Source organism: Quercus lobata, chromosome 2, assembly GCF_001633185.2.
Source record: "Quercus lobata isolate SW786 chromosome 2, ValleyOak3.0 Primary Assembly, whole genome shotgun sequence".
NCBI lineage: Eukaryota > Viridiplantae > Streptophyta > Magnoliopsida > Fagales > Fagaceae > Quercus > Quercus lobata.
Window position 1 is genome coordinate 47,139,864 of NC_044905.1, and position 14,471 is coordinate 47,154,334.

Genomic DNA, 14,471 nt, shown 5'->3' on the forward strand with positions numbered 1-14,471 from the left:
GGGTGGAAGTGTCTTTATTTATCTACGTGGTAGATTCATGCTAGTAAAGAGTACTCTCTCAAGTCTCCCTACGTACTTTTTATCTCTTTTTACTATTCCTAAAGTTGTGGCGGCTAGATTGGTAAGTATTCAGAGGAATTTTTTGTGGGGGTCTTCTGAGGGGAGTTTCAAGTATCCGTTGGTGGCTTGGGATAAGGTGTGTTCTCACGTTGAGATGGGCGGTTTGGGGATAAGAAGTGTGGTGTCATTTAATCAAGCTCTATTAGGGAATTGGCTGTGGAGATTTGGTCATGAAGTTACCCATCTCTGGCGGAGAGTTATCTACACAAAATATGGTGAGGGTCAAGAGGGGTGGTGCACTAAAGTTTGTAGGAGGTCTCATGGGTGTGGTCTTTGGAGAAGCATTAATGAAGGGTGGGAGAGCTTTCCTTTGCAGTGGGTGATGGAACTTGTATCCGCTTTTGGCTTGATAGGTGGATTGGTGAGAATTCTTTAAAAGATCGCTATCCTAAGCTTTATGTATGTTCAGCAGTCAAGGATGCTTGCATCTCTGAGGTATTGTGGGCTCCAAAAGGGGGTATTATTAGAGTGTGGAATTTAAGGTTTTATAGAACGTTTGAAGATTGGGAGTTGGCTGCATCTTATTCTCTATTTCAGCTTATCCAAACTCATATTCCTCGGGGTGATAGGAGAGATATTCTAGCAGCTAAAAGGGGATGGAAAGTTCGACACCCGATTTTACTACCATGAGATTCGGGGTGCCTCGAACTCTTTATTTCCTTGGAAGGGTGTTTGGAAACCAAAAATTCCTAAGCGTGTGGCGTTCTTTTTGTGGACAGCTGCACATGGTCGGATCCTCACTTTGGATAATCTAATACTTAAGGGTCGCCCTTTGGCTAATTGGTGTTGTATGTGTTGCTGTGATGGGGAGTCGATAGACCACCTTCTTCTTCATTGTCTTGTTGCTCATTCCCTATGGGCTTTCATGCTTCAGGCTTTTGGTATTTATTGGGTTATGTCGGGTTTGTTGGCGGGTTTGTTATCTAGTTGGCATCAGTGGCTTGGGAAGCATAATTCGGAAATTTGGAATTTGGTTCTAGGGTGCTTAATGTGGATTGTGTGGTTGGAGCAAAATCATCGATCTTTTGAAGATAAAGAGCTAACATTGGAGGAGTTAAAGATTTTATGCCAATGCAGTCTTTTGGAGTGGTCTCGTTGCTGGGGTTTTACTGAGTGTTCTTCTATCTCTAAGTTTATGCCTTCCCTTAGCTTAGTTTCCTAACTTCCCTCTTACTGTTGTGTTGTGTTGTGTTATGTTATGTTGTGTTGCGTTGTTGTTCATCATCATGAACATCTTGTACTTCTCATTTATTTTTTTCCCTCTTTAATATAAGATTTCTGATTACCTATCAAAAAAGAAAAAGAAAATAGTGATCCACAATCTCCCCACAACGACAACACATAATACACTTGTCAACAAAATCAAAGCCCCTAAGTCTCAAATTATCACTTGTAAGAATCCTATTCCAAGCTACAGTCCAAACAAAGAAGGAAACATGCCAAGGGGCCTTGACTTTCCAAATATCTTTCCAAGGAAAGATAATGGAAAAGGAACCTCGCAACTTATTATAAAACAAGCGAATGTCAAAATCTCCTTTTCTCTCCAATTTCCATCTCATCTAGACCCCATAATCTGTTGAAGGAATATTGGATTCCAAGATATGAGTGAAAACCACCCATGTATCCATTTCCCAATCACTTAGATCCCAAATGAAGCAAACATGCAAACATTCCAACTTTGCCTTTCCCCCGCCCCCAACCTTGCCAAGGAAGACTCAATTGAAGCCTCCCTATATTAGTGGCAATACTATACAGCCTTAGGAAAGCCAATGGGGGAGGTTGATCCCTACACCACCCATCTTGCCAAAATCTCACTCTGTTCCCCTCCCAAACAACAAATTGAGTATTTTTTCTAAAATCCTCCCAACCCATATGGATACCTCTCCATAAACCACACACCCCTACCCAAATTGGAAATCCATCCCCCCACTCTTCCCCAAACTTCAAAGCTACCAACCTCCTCCATAGTCATGACTCCTCAATCCCAAATCACCAAAGCCAATTCCCTAGTAAAGCTTTATTGAATGTAGTTATTTTCCTTATACCCAAACCACCATTAGCCATAGGCGCACACACTTTGTTCCATCCTACCAAATGAGTCTTGTTATCACCCCACAAGAAGTCCCTTTGCAACTTTTCAATTCTATTAGCCACATGAGTAGGAATGGTGAACAACGATAGAAAATAAGTAGGTAGACTAGATAACGTACTCTTAAGTAGCGTCAATCTACCACCCTTTGACAAATACAGCTTCTTCCACCCAGCCAACTTCCACTCAATTTTCTCCAGAATAGGATTCCAAATTTAAGGTGACTTATGAGAAGACCCAACGGCATACCAAGATAAGACATAGTCAAAGTCCCAAACCCTACAACGCAAAATCGTTGCCAGAGCGTGCACATTATTTACCTTCCGTATTGGAACCATTTCACTTTTTTGCACATTATTTATGTCCCCTATTGGAACAATTTCACTTTTCTACACATTGACCTTCAAGCCTATCACAACCCGAAAACAAAGTAACAACATTGCATATGAAGGATTTGCTCCACATCTGCATCATAAAACAAAATCGTATCATCTGCAAATAGGAAATGTGATACACATTCCCCACCACCACGCCTACCCTCAACCTTGAAACCGCAAAGTAAGCCAACTCCCTCCACTCTCTTCAACATCCTTCTACTTACAGATAACCCCCAGAATCTTATTCTTTACTTGGTTGTCCACGCACTCATTGGCAATAAGAATTGAGTCAAGAATTTGTCTACCACCCACAAAGCTATTCTGAGACTCGGATATCAACTGATCTAAAACTACTTTCAAACGATTTGCCAAAACCTTACATACTGCCCACCAAACTAATAGGTCTAAAGTCTCAAATGTTGGAAGCACCATTCTTTTTAGGGATTAGAGCTATGAAAGTAGCATTGAGATATTTTTCAAACTTACTATATTGATAAAACTCTTCAAAGACTACTAAAACATCTCTTTCCACCACTCTTCAACAATGATGGTAAAATGCCATAGAAAAACCATCCAGACTTAGAGCTTTATCCCCTTCCAAATCTCCAATATGTAGAAGAATCTCCTCCTTCTCAAACCTCCTTTCAAGCCAACCCTTGTCTAACCCCCCAAGTTGATCAAACTCCAAATCTTCCCCAAAAGGCCTCCGCTCCTCTGTCTCCTGATACAAAGTTTTATAGAATTGTACTACCTGAGTAGCCACCTCAGATTCCTTCTTATATATCACCCTATCCACCTCCAAACAACTCAGTTATAATATTATGCCGTTTATGGGAATTAGCCACCTTATGGAAGAATTTAGTATTATTATCACCCTCCTTAATGCATAACATCCTAGATTTTTCTCTCCAAGAGATTTCTTCCAAGGAGAGATGATGCTCTACTTGAGACCTTACTGCATCCCTTTCCTGTTTTTCCAAAGCAAAAAGTCCAACCGCCCCTTCCTTAGCATTCAAAAGATTCAATGATTCAGGGATTCTAAGGGGGCTGCTGTTTAGGCTTAGAATTGATTAAGGGAAATGAGAGTTGCTTAGAATAGTGAACAAGGTGTGACAAAACCTTCTTAAGAGAAATCCATCTCTTGAAAATAGCACTAGGCTGATCTATGTAATTGCATTCAAAAACTAATCACAAAGTAACTACAATGTGGTACTTATACTATTTGTTTGGCATTGGAGCCTTCTAGATGCTTGACAAGTGTCTAAATCCTACTGGCTATTGCTTAAGCAATCATCTAACTAACTAACTAACTATTCACAAGAGGATTAGAATGCAATAACTTGAAATGCCCTGCATCAGGACTCTCCCTCCTAAGAAGCACTTGACCTCAAGTGCTCTTGGTTGCCACAAGATTTGTATATTTCTAGCCTTCTAGGATGATGTAGTTGCATTGTGTAATGAGTTTTCTACTCTTGGCAGCACACCAAAGGCTGCTGCTTCTGCACAGCGAAGTCCCACACAACTGAACCAACCTTCATCTCGACCATTGGCTTGGGGTTCACTTTTCTCTTCTTTGGTTGCAAATAGTAGGGGTGTACCATCTTGTACATAATGTGTGTGCTACACCTTCTACCATGGATGGTTTTCCTATCATGTTGATGTGGCCTTCCACTTGCAAGTAAGAGATGACAAACATTCATGGTCTTCTTATAATAAAGAACACAATCTTGAAAGCTATTGATTGATAAGAACCCCAAGCACCCTCTTGAAACTCTAACTTCACCTCCTTCTTGCTCTATATTAGCATCTACTTCTTCCACAAATGGATCACGTATGATTTCTAGAATGCATTCCTTCACTTTATTGTTTACAATCGGCAATATGCTATCATTGACTTCCTCCTCTTCTTCTTCATACACGGGTGCATTCATTCGCATATCTTCCTTGGGTGCTTGCAAGGTATTATCAAGGATCAAAGTTATACCTTCTTCTTTAATCCCTTCTGCCATCAAGGATTTTCCTTCCAACTTCATGGCTGACTTCTATTTGTTAGGGGCTTCATAGATTTGTCCTCCACAATTTTAACACTTGAAAATTCCATTGCTTGCGCCATGCTTGCATGCAATGGCTGCCTTTGATAGACCAGGTACTGCATTAACAGAAAAAAACTCTGCTGCATTTCCCTTGTCCTTCTTGGTCTGCCAATAATCATTCTTGGTTGGCCAAGATCGCTGCCAAGGACTTGCACTTGCTGGTACTTGGTTTCTTGAGGCTTCAGATTGCAATGACTTCCTATGCAAATTTTGGAAGATAGTTTTCAAGTAGTTGAAAGGCAGGAATTGCTTTTGTAATTGTCTCTTCGTTTTGAACCATTCTTGCACCTTTCCTTTTCCCATTCTGACTCTTTGGACCTGCAACTGCCTTCACCAAACAAATGCCTTGCCCTTGAGTTTATTTGCTACCAATTTCACCTTCTTGTAGTCTGGTACCTCATGGAAATCAAAGATTCTTTCCACTTGGTTGAGCCAGTTCATGAATTCTTCATGATTGAAGCTACCATAGAACTCAGATAACTCAATCTTGAAGTTGGATTCCCACTTTTGCTCATGATCCCTTGGTTGCAGAACAGGAATTTGCCTTCCATGTCTTATCCTTGGGTTGTAGGCAAAAGGATCCTCATAGCTTTCTTCATTTGATGCCTCACTTCCTTGATAATTGCGGTTGTTTGGCTGCTGTATTTCGTCTCTTCGAACCTGCTCTGTCAAGGCATGGATTTGCCTCCTCAACGCTTCCACTTCATGGTCTAAGGCAAAGTGCTGCTCCAAAACTTCTGGATCATTGGCTGCATGAGTCTCCAAGGCTGCCTCTTGAACCACTACTTTCATCCCTTTGTCCTTCCTTTCCTTCTCAAACACCATCTTTCACTACTGCAGAATCTTGCCAGCACAATTGAAGGCTTCTATTTTGATAAAGGTAAGGTATTAAGGCTGGGAATGAAATCAAGATAGGATCTTGACAGGTTCTTGATGACAGAAAATGAGAAACAATACAAGAACTTAAATCCTAAGGATCTCAAGCTCTGATACCAATTTGATGCAGGGATTCTAAGGGGGCTGCTGTTTAGGCTTAGAATTGATTAAGGGAAATGAGAGTTGCTTAGAACAGTGAACAAGGTGTGACAAAACCTTCTTAAGAGAAATCCATCTCTTGAAAATAGCACTAGGCTAATCTATGTAATTGCATTCAAAAACTAATCACAAAATAACTACAATGTGGTACTTATACTATTTGTTTGGCATTGGAGCCTTCTAGATGCTTGGCAAGTGTCTAAATACTATTGGCTATTGCTTAAGCAATCATCTAACTAATTGACTGACTATTCACAAGTGGATTAGGATGCAACAACTTGAAATGCCCTGCATCATTCAAGGCCTTCAACAGTTCTTTCTTTTGACGACTAACATTACCAAACTCTTTGCGGTTCCATTGAATAATGTCTTCTTTTAGTGCCTTCAACTTCTTGGCAAAAACAAAACTCAGTGCACTAGAGAAAGAATGCCGGTTCCGCCGTGAGTGTACTCTATCTACAAACCCTTCCATTTTAAGCTACATATTCTCAAACCTGAAAGGACTTTTCCCCCTCACGATTTCCCCAGCCTCCAAAAGAATTGGGAAGTGGTTTGAAATAGGGTGAGGTAAATTTTGTTGGATCACATTTGGAATATGTTCCTCTCAATCAGGAGAAACCAAAGCTCTATCTATCCTAGACATCGATGGCTGATTAGAACCACTAGACCAGGTAAAAGCTTCCTCCCTCTAATGGAAAATCTATCAAGTTAAGATCCCTAATTAACTTAGAAAATTTTTCCATAGCCGGAGTGAGACATGAATTACTCATCCGTTCACTTGGAAAATGAACGATGTTGAACTCCCCCATGCAGTATAATGGAACATTCCAATAATGCTGAATACCAACCAACTCATCCCACATCTGCCCCCTTGCAGTATTATCATTTGGGCATAAACCCTTGAACACAGTTGAGCAACCAACACTCTACCTCCCATCATAATTAACTGAGGATATCAAATTCCTCAACTCTCTCTTCCTTTTACCTGTAGATTTCACACTTTTTCGACGGACAGTATCTTCCCTGTGCAACAAGTTGGCAGCCTCAATCTCATATTCTAGCCTCTCTAATAAAGCAATGCATAACTTCTCATATTGGCTTACAGGAAGCCCAACCAATTTACTAAAACCAGGGATTCCGTATTTCACCCAATTAGAAATAGCCATTGTATCATCAAAACTCAACACCTTAATACCTCTGTCCATCTCAGTTGACGAGGCCAGCCCAAGAGGAGCGGCAATCTCTAGAGGATTACAAATATCCTCCTCACCCAAAACCAATTCTAAAGTGCCCATTACATCCCCATTCAAAACGCAGTCCCCAGAAAAGACACAATTTGCCTTAGTGGGACCATTGCGAGTTTGGGTTGATCAAGCTCAACAACAACATTCGACCCATTGCCCAATTAATCCATCTGTAGTAAGACTTTCACATCCAACCTCATCTCCATCCTTAACCCCCAAACTCACGAGCCCAGCTCTTGACAAACCTAAGAGAAGATCGGAAAAGAAAGTCCCAATCAGCTGCAACACAAACCTGGAATATATTGGCTGTGAAACCACCATATTGGACATACCCGGAAAACCTGGTGTTGTTGTGAAGCCATACAATCTACCACCATCGGAGGAGGAGGTGGTATGACTGACCTCCATCGATGCCTTTGCACATCGGCCTGTTGGCTCTACTTGAGAAACAGAGTTGTCGTAGCTCTACTTGAGAAACAGAGTTCTCGTAGTGATGCTTGGGCCAGACTTTGAAGAATTCTCCTCCACCTCAAAGACACTTGGGCCTGAGAATGGTTTGAAAGAATTCAAAAGGCCAACGCTGGGTTGGGCTGAAGACATAAGCTGGCCTAGGCCTACCACTTGTTTTTCTGTGGCTTTGTTTGCCCATGTCACCCATTTAAATAGCTTGGGTCTACCCTTATTACTATCTCATGAGACCTGCCTCTTTCCTTCCTCACTCACCTCCACAGTCAAACCTCTCCCTGTCCAACTTAAATTCCTAAAATCATGCCCTTTTCCATTATCAGAATCATTTGAATTCAAACTGAACCTTAATGGAAATCTTCTTTTTTTTATTATTTTTTTAATTTATAATTTCCTACCAGGATTTTCTCTCCTAATTTAGGATACACATTAATGCAATGAAATCTCATATCTCCTCCTTCTATGGCCAATGGACATGATTACCCACCAGAATTTCCGGTGACTCCACCTGTGCTGATTTCGAAGTCAGCTTCACCACCCTCTCATCTCCTGACAGAAACTTCCCCTCATCAGTGTTACCCAGCTGCTGAGCTTGCTTCCCATCACAAATGTGCACTTGGTGGCCTTTCACGGTCTCAACAAAAGATCTAGAAGTTTGAATCTCAGTATTACACTTATGTGGCTGAACAATAAATTTCGAATGGCCTGAGCCACCCACAACATATTGGTTTGGTTCCAACATCTTTCTTAACTCAAGCCCAAAGACCCTCTAACTGTGTTTTGCTCTGCCTTCAGGGATAATCACAGACCTCCTGGACCCACTAGCTTTGAGTTCAATCAATAATAAGAAAGTGCCAAAGGAGTTGGAACTCTGTTGAAGAGTGTATGCAATATCCCCTTCCTCGAATATAAAAAATTTGCTTGGGGTTAGCCCCAACGACAGTGTGTTCGATATTCATTATCGGCCGTTGAGCTGTACTCTTACCCATAAAAACTGAACTCGTGAAAATTTGCCCTGTTAATCCTCCTTAATGAGAAATAACGACCCCCTTCCTCTATCACCAATTGAAAGAATTTGGATTCATAAAAAAAACTGCGAAAACCTCCCATGCTTGATTGTTAGTAATTACATCCTAATTGTAGCATCTGACTAGGCAGTACTTTCTGAATTATGGAGAAAGTGCAGTGTATGATGTATCTTTATTCTTGCATATTTCTGGCAGTTTTCTGCTGCAACAACTTGCTTGACTAAAAAAAGCTATGCTACGTAGAGAGACCTGGCTACCTCGGTTTAGTCATAGATTTCTTTTCCTTGTTCTCTTTTTTCTATTTGTTTTTTAACGGTTTCTCTTTTTTCGATATGGGAGGATCCAGTTTTTTTTTTTTTTTTTTTTTTTTTTTTTTTCCAAAACTTTTGAATTCTCAATAGAGGACGGTGGTACTTTTTATTTGTTATGTAATTTGGAAAGATGTTGAGAATCTTCCTGGTTTGTTGCTTTGAGGAAGGAGTGTGCAAAGAGGCTGTTGTTTAATGTGGAAGAGTTGGTGTCGAAAGAATCCCCTGTACAATTTTCCCGAACGTATAGGGAGGGAGATAAAATCTTTATTTCTCCAGTTGGGTTCTTCAGCTCTGAACTCATTCAAAGCCGGCGGAAGGGGTCCATCGTGATACTGGAAGGAAAGTTGGGGAAGGGGTGGAGGCTTTGGACATCACTTGAGGAAGATGTCAGAGGCTTCTCTTCCCAGACAGGGACATCCCAAATTTCAAAAGGGTGAATTCAAGCAGCCTGCGGTGGTGGACTGGTGGCAAAGTGGAGAAAGAATAATTATGGAATTGTGAATAAAGGAAAAGAGAAAATTTCAGAAATTCAAATTTCTAAAGGTTAAAGTTCCAGTGAGCTTCACCGTGATTTTAGCAATGTTTATTCTGGGAAAGAGAAGGCTGGATTTGGGGCAGAAGTAATGCTGGTCATAAAATTATTCAAGGAAAGTTGACTGTGGATAAATGTTTTCGTGTGGAGCGTGGTTTTGAGGGAAGGTGGGGTGTGGTTTTTTTTGAGGTTAGGGAAGTGGGCTTGGGACAGCCAGCCTCTATTTTAAAAGAAATCAGGCCCACAATAAAAATTCAGCCATCTTTGGCTGTTTTTAAAGAGACTAGGCCCACATCAAAACACTGGAAGCCTTGGGCCCTTTCTTGGGCCAAGTTGGTCGTAAGCCCAAAGACCAAAAAGTTGTTATCCAAGGTCCCACACTCGATAGTTATATCGGGAAATTATTGTGTACTCTCAGAGTACTATAAATACGTACTTCCTTCTCTCACATGAATGATGGGTCCCACTAATTAAATTCATGGTGGGACCCACCATTTATGTGAGAGGGGGAGTACGCATTTATGGTACTCCGGGAGTACCTAATAATTTTCCAGTCATATCAAAGTAGAGCTCCGAGTGCCTCGGTTCTTCTCCATTCAACCCAAGGTCTCACAATCCAGATAAGGTAATCTCTAGCAATTACCATGGTGCTCTCTTCCTCTACTGGCGATAAATCCAATGTTGGCAAATCTGTGCTCGTGGTCCATAACCAGGAGGTCAGTTCACATGTTTCAAAACCCCAAGCTCTTAATTGAGTTCCTTCCCATATTCCCGAACCAGTTTCTGTCATCATAGAGCAGATTTTTTAGGAGTTTGCGAAACCTCATGATGCCATGTCAAGCTCTATTTCACAAGTATCGGTTCCCACATGCACTGACATGGTTTTGGAGACTGATCCCAATTTGGATGTTCGATAGTGAGCTAGTGCACCGACAGATCAAGCAACTCTTATTTGATCGTGCTGTGGACAAGAATAAGTTGCGGGGCTCTTTAGAAAAGTGGGTTTTAGAACTTGGTGATGGGAAGAGGGTGGTAGTGCTGATGGAGATTAAGAGAGCCTTCGGGTTTTTTTTGGGTCTTTGTTTTGGAATAGCTTAATGGCATGGATTATTTGGGAAATTATTTGAGGCCTATAGAGGTACAATCTGAGTGGGATAGGGTGGTGGAGGAGGATGTAGATTCTGAGGTTTGGTCCGAAGAAGGTGGTGAGATGATTGACTTCGATCGACGTGGTTTGGATTGTTCAGAACTTTTGAATGTGACTTCGTTGGCTATATCGAAGTCTATTGAGACCCAAGAAGTGGGGAACCTATGTGCCCTTTTGGAAGATGGTTAGTCTGGAAATCATTATGATATGCTACCCTAGTTTCAAAGCAAGTTTCAGGAATTTGGCTCTTTTTTGGAGACTCCGGTTGAAGGTTTGGAAGAACTTGCTTCTAAGTTTCTTTTGACTGTTGAGGAGAAAAGTAGACAAAGGGCTGTTGAGAGTGTTCTGAGAAAAACAATCAAAGGGAGGAGGACAAGGTTTAAGGGAGTTAAGGAGCTTGGTGAGCTCTATTAATTATGATTCCACTTCTAGTAAATCTCGAGGTTACAATAGGGAAAGGGCTATGAATGTGTCTCAATGAATTTGAAGATTGTCTCTTGGAATTTGAGGGGGCTGAATGAGAAGGATAAGAGGCTCCAAATTAAGAACCTTATTTAGAATATAGCAGGCTGATGTCATTTGCTTGCAGGAGACAAAGATGGAGCTTATCACTAAGGGCTTTATTAGAAGCCTTTGGGGTTGTCAGCATGTTGATTAGGTTTATTTTAGTTCAATAGGTGCTTCAGGTGGGATTTTGGTAATGTGGGATAGGAGGGTTGTGGAGAAGTTGAAAGAAGTTGCGGGTCAATTTTTGGTGTCTTAGATTTAGGAATGTGGGGGACAATTTTGAATGGGCCTTTGCTGGTGTATATGGTCCTAATGTGGATAGGGAGAAAAGGGTGATGTGGGAGTTGGCAGGTTTGTATGGTTGGTGGAATTTGCCATGGTGTGTAGGTGGTGATTTCAATATTGTTCTCTTTCCTTCTAAATGGTTGGGGGCTGAAAATTTCACTCAGGTTATGTATAATTTTTCAGATTTCATCTCTATTAATGGGTTAATGGATATCCTTTTGGAGGGTGGCAGTTACACTTGGTCCAATTATTTGTTTGGTTCTAGGATAGATCGTTTTCTCTTTTCTTCAGAGTGGGAGGAGCACTATCCTAATTACCCCACCCCCCCAAAAAAAAGAAAAAAAAAACGGTTGGTTAGAGTTTTATCAGACCAATTTCCGATTTCTTTAGAGGGCGGTGATTTTTTTAAGGGACGAAGGCCTTTTTTATTTTTTTGAGAACATGTGGCTTTAGGTGGATGGTTTTGTGGAGAAGGTGAAAATTTGGTGGTACTCTTATCATTTTTATGGAACTCTAAGTTACAAGTTAGCCATGAAGTTGAAATCTTTAAAGGGAGATTTAAAAAAGTGGAATGAAGCAGAGTTTGGAAATGTAACCGTTAAGAGAATGAAATTGTGGAATAATTTGAATGAATGCCTTGAATTCTAAAGAGGAGAGGGTTTCTCTATTTGTTGATAAGAAGTGTGAAAAAGAGAGAATTAGCTTGGAAATTGAGAAGACTGCATTGTTGGAAGAGATTAGCTGGCGTCAAAATCGAGGGTGCTATTTTTAAGGGAAGGGGACAGCAATACAACGTTCTTTCAACCAGATGGCTAATTCTAATAGAAGAAATAACAATATTGACAGTCTCAATATTGATGGAGTATTGACATTAGATCAAGAAGTTATTGAAGAGGGTATTGTATGGTTCTATAAGAGTCTCTACTCGGAAGATAAGCCCCATTCCCCTCATCTGGATGTGCTTAATTTTTCCAGGATTTCTGAGGACAAGGCTGGCTGGTTGGAACGACCCTTTGAGGAAGCCGAGTTTTTTTGGGGTGGTCATGGATTTTAATGGACATAAAGTTCCTGGACTTGATGGTTTCCCTATGGCTTTTTTCCAGACTTGTTAGGCCATTATCAAAACTGATCTTTTGGACGTCTTTTAGTATTTTTTTTATTTTTATAATGCTCAGTTTTGGAAAATTTTGAATTCCACTTTCATTTCCTTAATTCCTAAAAAATCTAATGCAATGGAGGTAAGGGATTTTCAGCCTATTTGTTTGGTTGGGGAGGAGAGTGGGTGTACATTATCATTGCTGAAGTTTTTATTAATAGGTTGAAAATGGTGCTTGGGGATATTGTTTATGAATCTCAAAATGCTTTTGTTAAAGAAAGACATATTTTAGATTTTGTGCTTATTGCCAATGGATGCTTGGATAGTAGGCTGAATGCAGTATAGTTGTTTTTTACCCCCTTCTACACTTAATGCTATTTAATGTTCAAATTAAAGCCAAGATTTAAAGTGTATTACATCATTTATCCTTGCAAAATTTGGAATATTTTCATGCTTAGGTGTGTGTATATTTTTCTGATTGATTTTGGTTTATAAATGATTCAGTCGATTGATGTACAAAGTGGAAGGCTCTAGAGTGGCATCAAGTTGATAGATTTTCCTATACCAATAGCTATACGAATGAATGTTTTCATTTTCTATATCCCATTCTCTTCAAAATAGTGGAAGATGATTTTTATATTAGTGTATCTTTTTGGCATGCCATTTTATGTCAAAATTAAACAATTGAGTACTTCATGGTTAAATCTTCCGGTTTCTGTATTTCGTAGTTGATGCTGTGCCTTGTAGAATTGCATTTGAAAGGGGTAAAGAACGTCATTTCTCCTTTCTAGCAATCTCTATGGGAACATCTGGGTGGCTTGTGCTTGCAGAAGTATTACCCTTGAAGCAGCAATTTGGAGTTGTTCGTGTTGCTGCACCTTTGGCTGGCTCTAATGTATGTATACCTTTAACATTTCCATGCTATTTATCTCATCTTTTATTTTTGTGTGGCTGGGCTTCCATCACAGATGTAACTTTTCTGTGCGTAGAACATTACAGTAACCATGCACTCTGTTGATACACTCATAATATTGAGCTTTATCAAGATTATATTACTGCAAACATTTCAATCTTGTTTTCTGCCATCAGCCCAGAATCGATGACAAGCATTCAAGATGGTTACACGTGCGTATCCGACCATCCACTTTACCCTTTCTGGATCCTGCTAAATCTGGTGCTTATGGAAAAGTGAAGACAAAAGCTTTGGTTGATGGGAGATGGACCTTGGCATTTCGGGATGAGGAATCTTGCAAGTCTGCTTTGTCTATGATTCTTGAGGAGGCTAAATTACAAAGTAATGAGGTGGAAAGACGACTGAAACCTTTATTTGACCTTGAAAAACCTATAGAATCTTCAAACCCTTCTGTCAGTTCTCCCAAGGCCTCATCTTCATATATAACACCATCCAATTTGTTTTAGGTCCCCTAATGTAAGTTTTCCAATTAGGGTTTTACTAACGTATGTCCTTAGGGCATACATTAGTAAAACCATTTTAGGAAATTTTTTATGGAAAAATGAAAAAGTTACCAACTTTTTTGACAGCTTTTTCAATTTCCCATAAAAAGTTTCATAGAATGAATGATTAATGTGTGCAGGCATATATTTACCGGATCCCTCCAATAATAGTTTGCTTCTGCTCATGGGGTGGCAACATATCCAGCCACCCTTGTGTATATATACCCGGAATTGTAGATTAGCACAAGAAATTTAGTTCCATTCTTTGTATACTAGGTTTCCTCTGCCCCGTGCCCCCCCCAAACAAAAAAAAAAAAGGAAAAGTATATTAAGCCTTTTTGCTCTCATTCTTTAGCAGCTCTAACCTTAGGCTCTCTCTTCTTTCCCTTGTTCGTAAGCTGTGTAAAAACATTTGTATATTTGAGGCAATCCCATAGTGCAGCTTTTTGTGCACTTTCTCTTTTGTCAAAGCGTATTCAACAAAATGATAACTGTGGGTGTGTGATGGCAGGAAATTGGCTGACACAATTATAATGTTTCATAATTTACCAGGAGCCTACAAAATGCAGCTTAAAGGAACTGTCTAAATATGGACAGAAAAGACGTATTTGAGGAAGAAAAATTGAAAACAATCTTTAATATATATCGTTGATATTATTTCGTTCGAGCGAGCTAGATTTATGACTG

General features: G+C 40.1%; 1 protein-coding gene across 2 annotated transcripts in view; it reads left to right on the plus strand.

Moving 5' to 3' along the window:
- Nucleotides 1–14,254, plus strand: part of LOC115975717 (protein TRANSPARENT TESTA 9) — a 68,144-nt gene extending 53,890 nt beyond the window's left edge. For both annotated transcript variants that reach the window (XM_031096616.1, XM_031096617.1), the window contains 2 exons: nt 13,058–13,224; nt 13,419–14,254. In XM_031096616.1, coding sequence (XP_030952476.1) covers nt 13,058–13,224; nt 13,419–13,748 — 497 coding nt within the window. In that variant the 3' untranslated portion in view covers nt 13,749–14,254. The remainder of the gene's footprint in view (nt 1–13,057; nt 13,225–13,418) is intronic.
- The last annotated feature ends 217 nt before the right edge of the window (nt 14,255–14,471 follow it).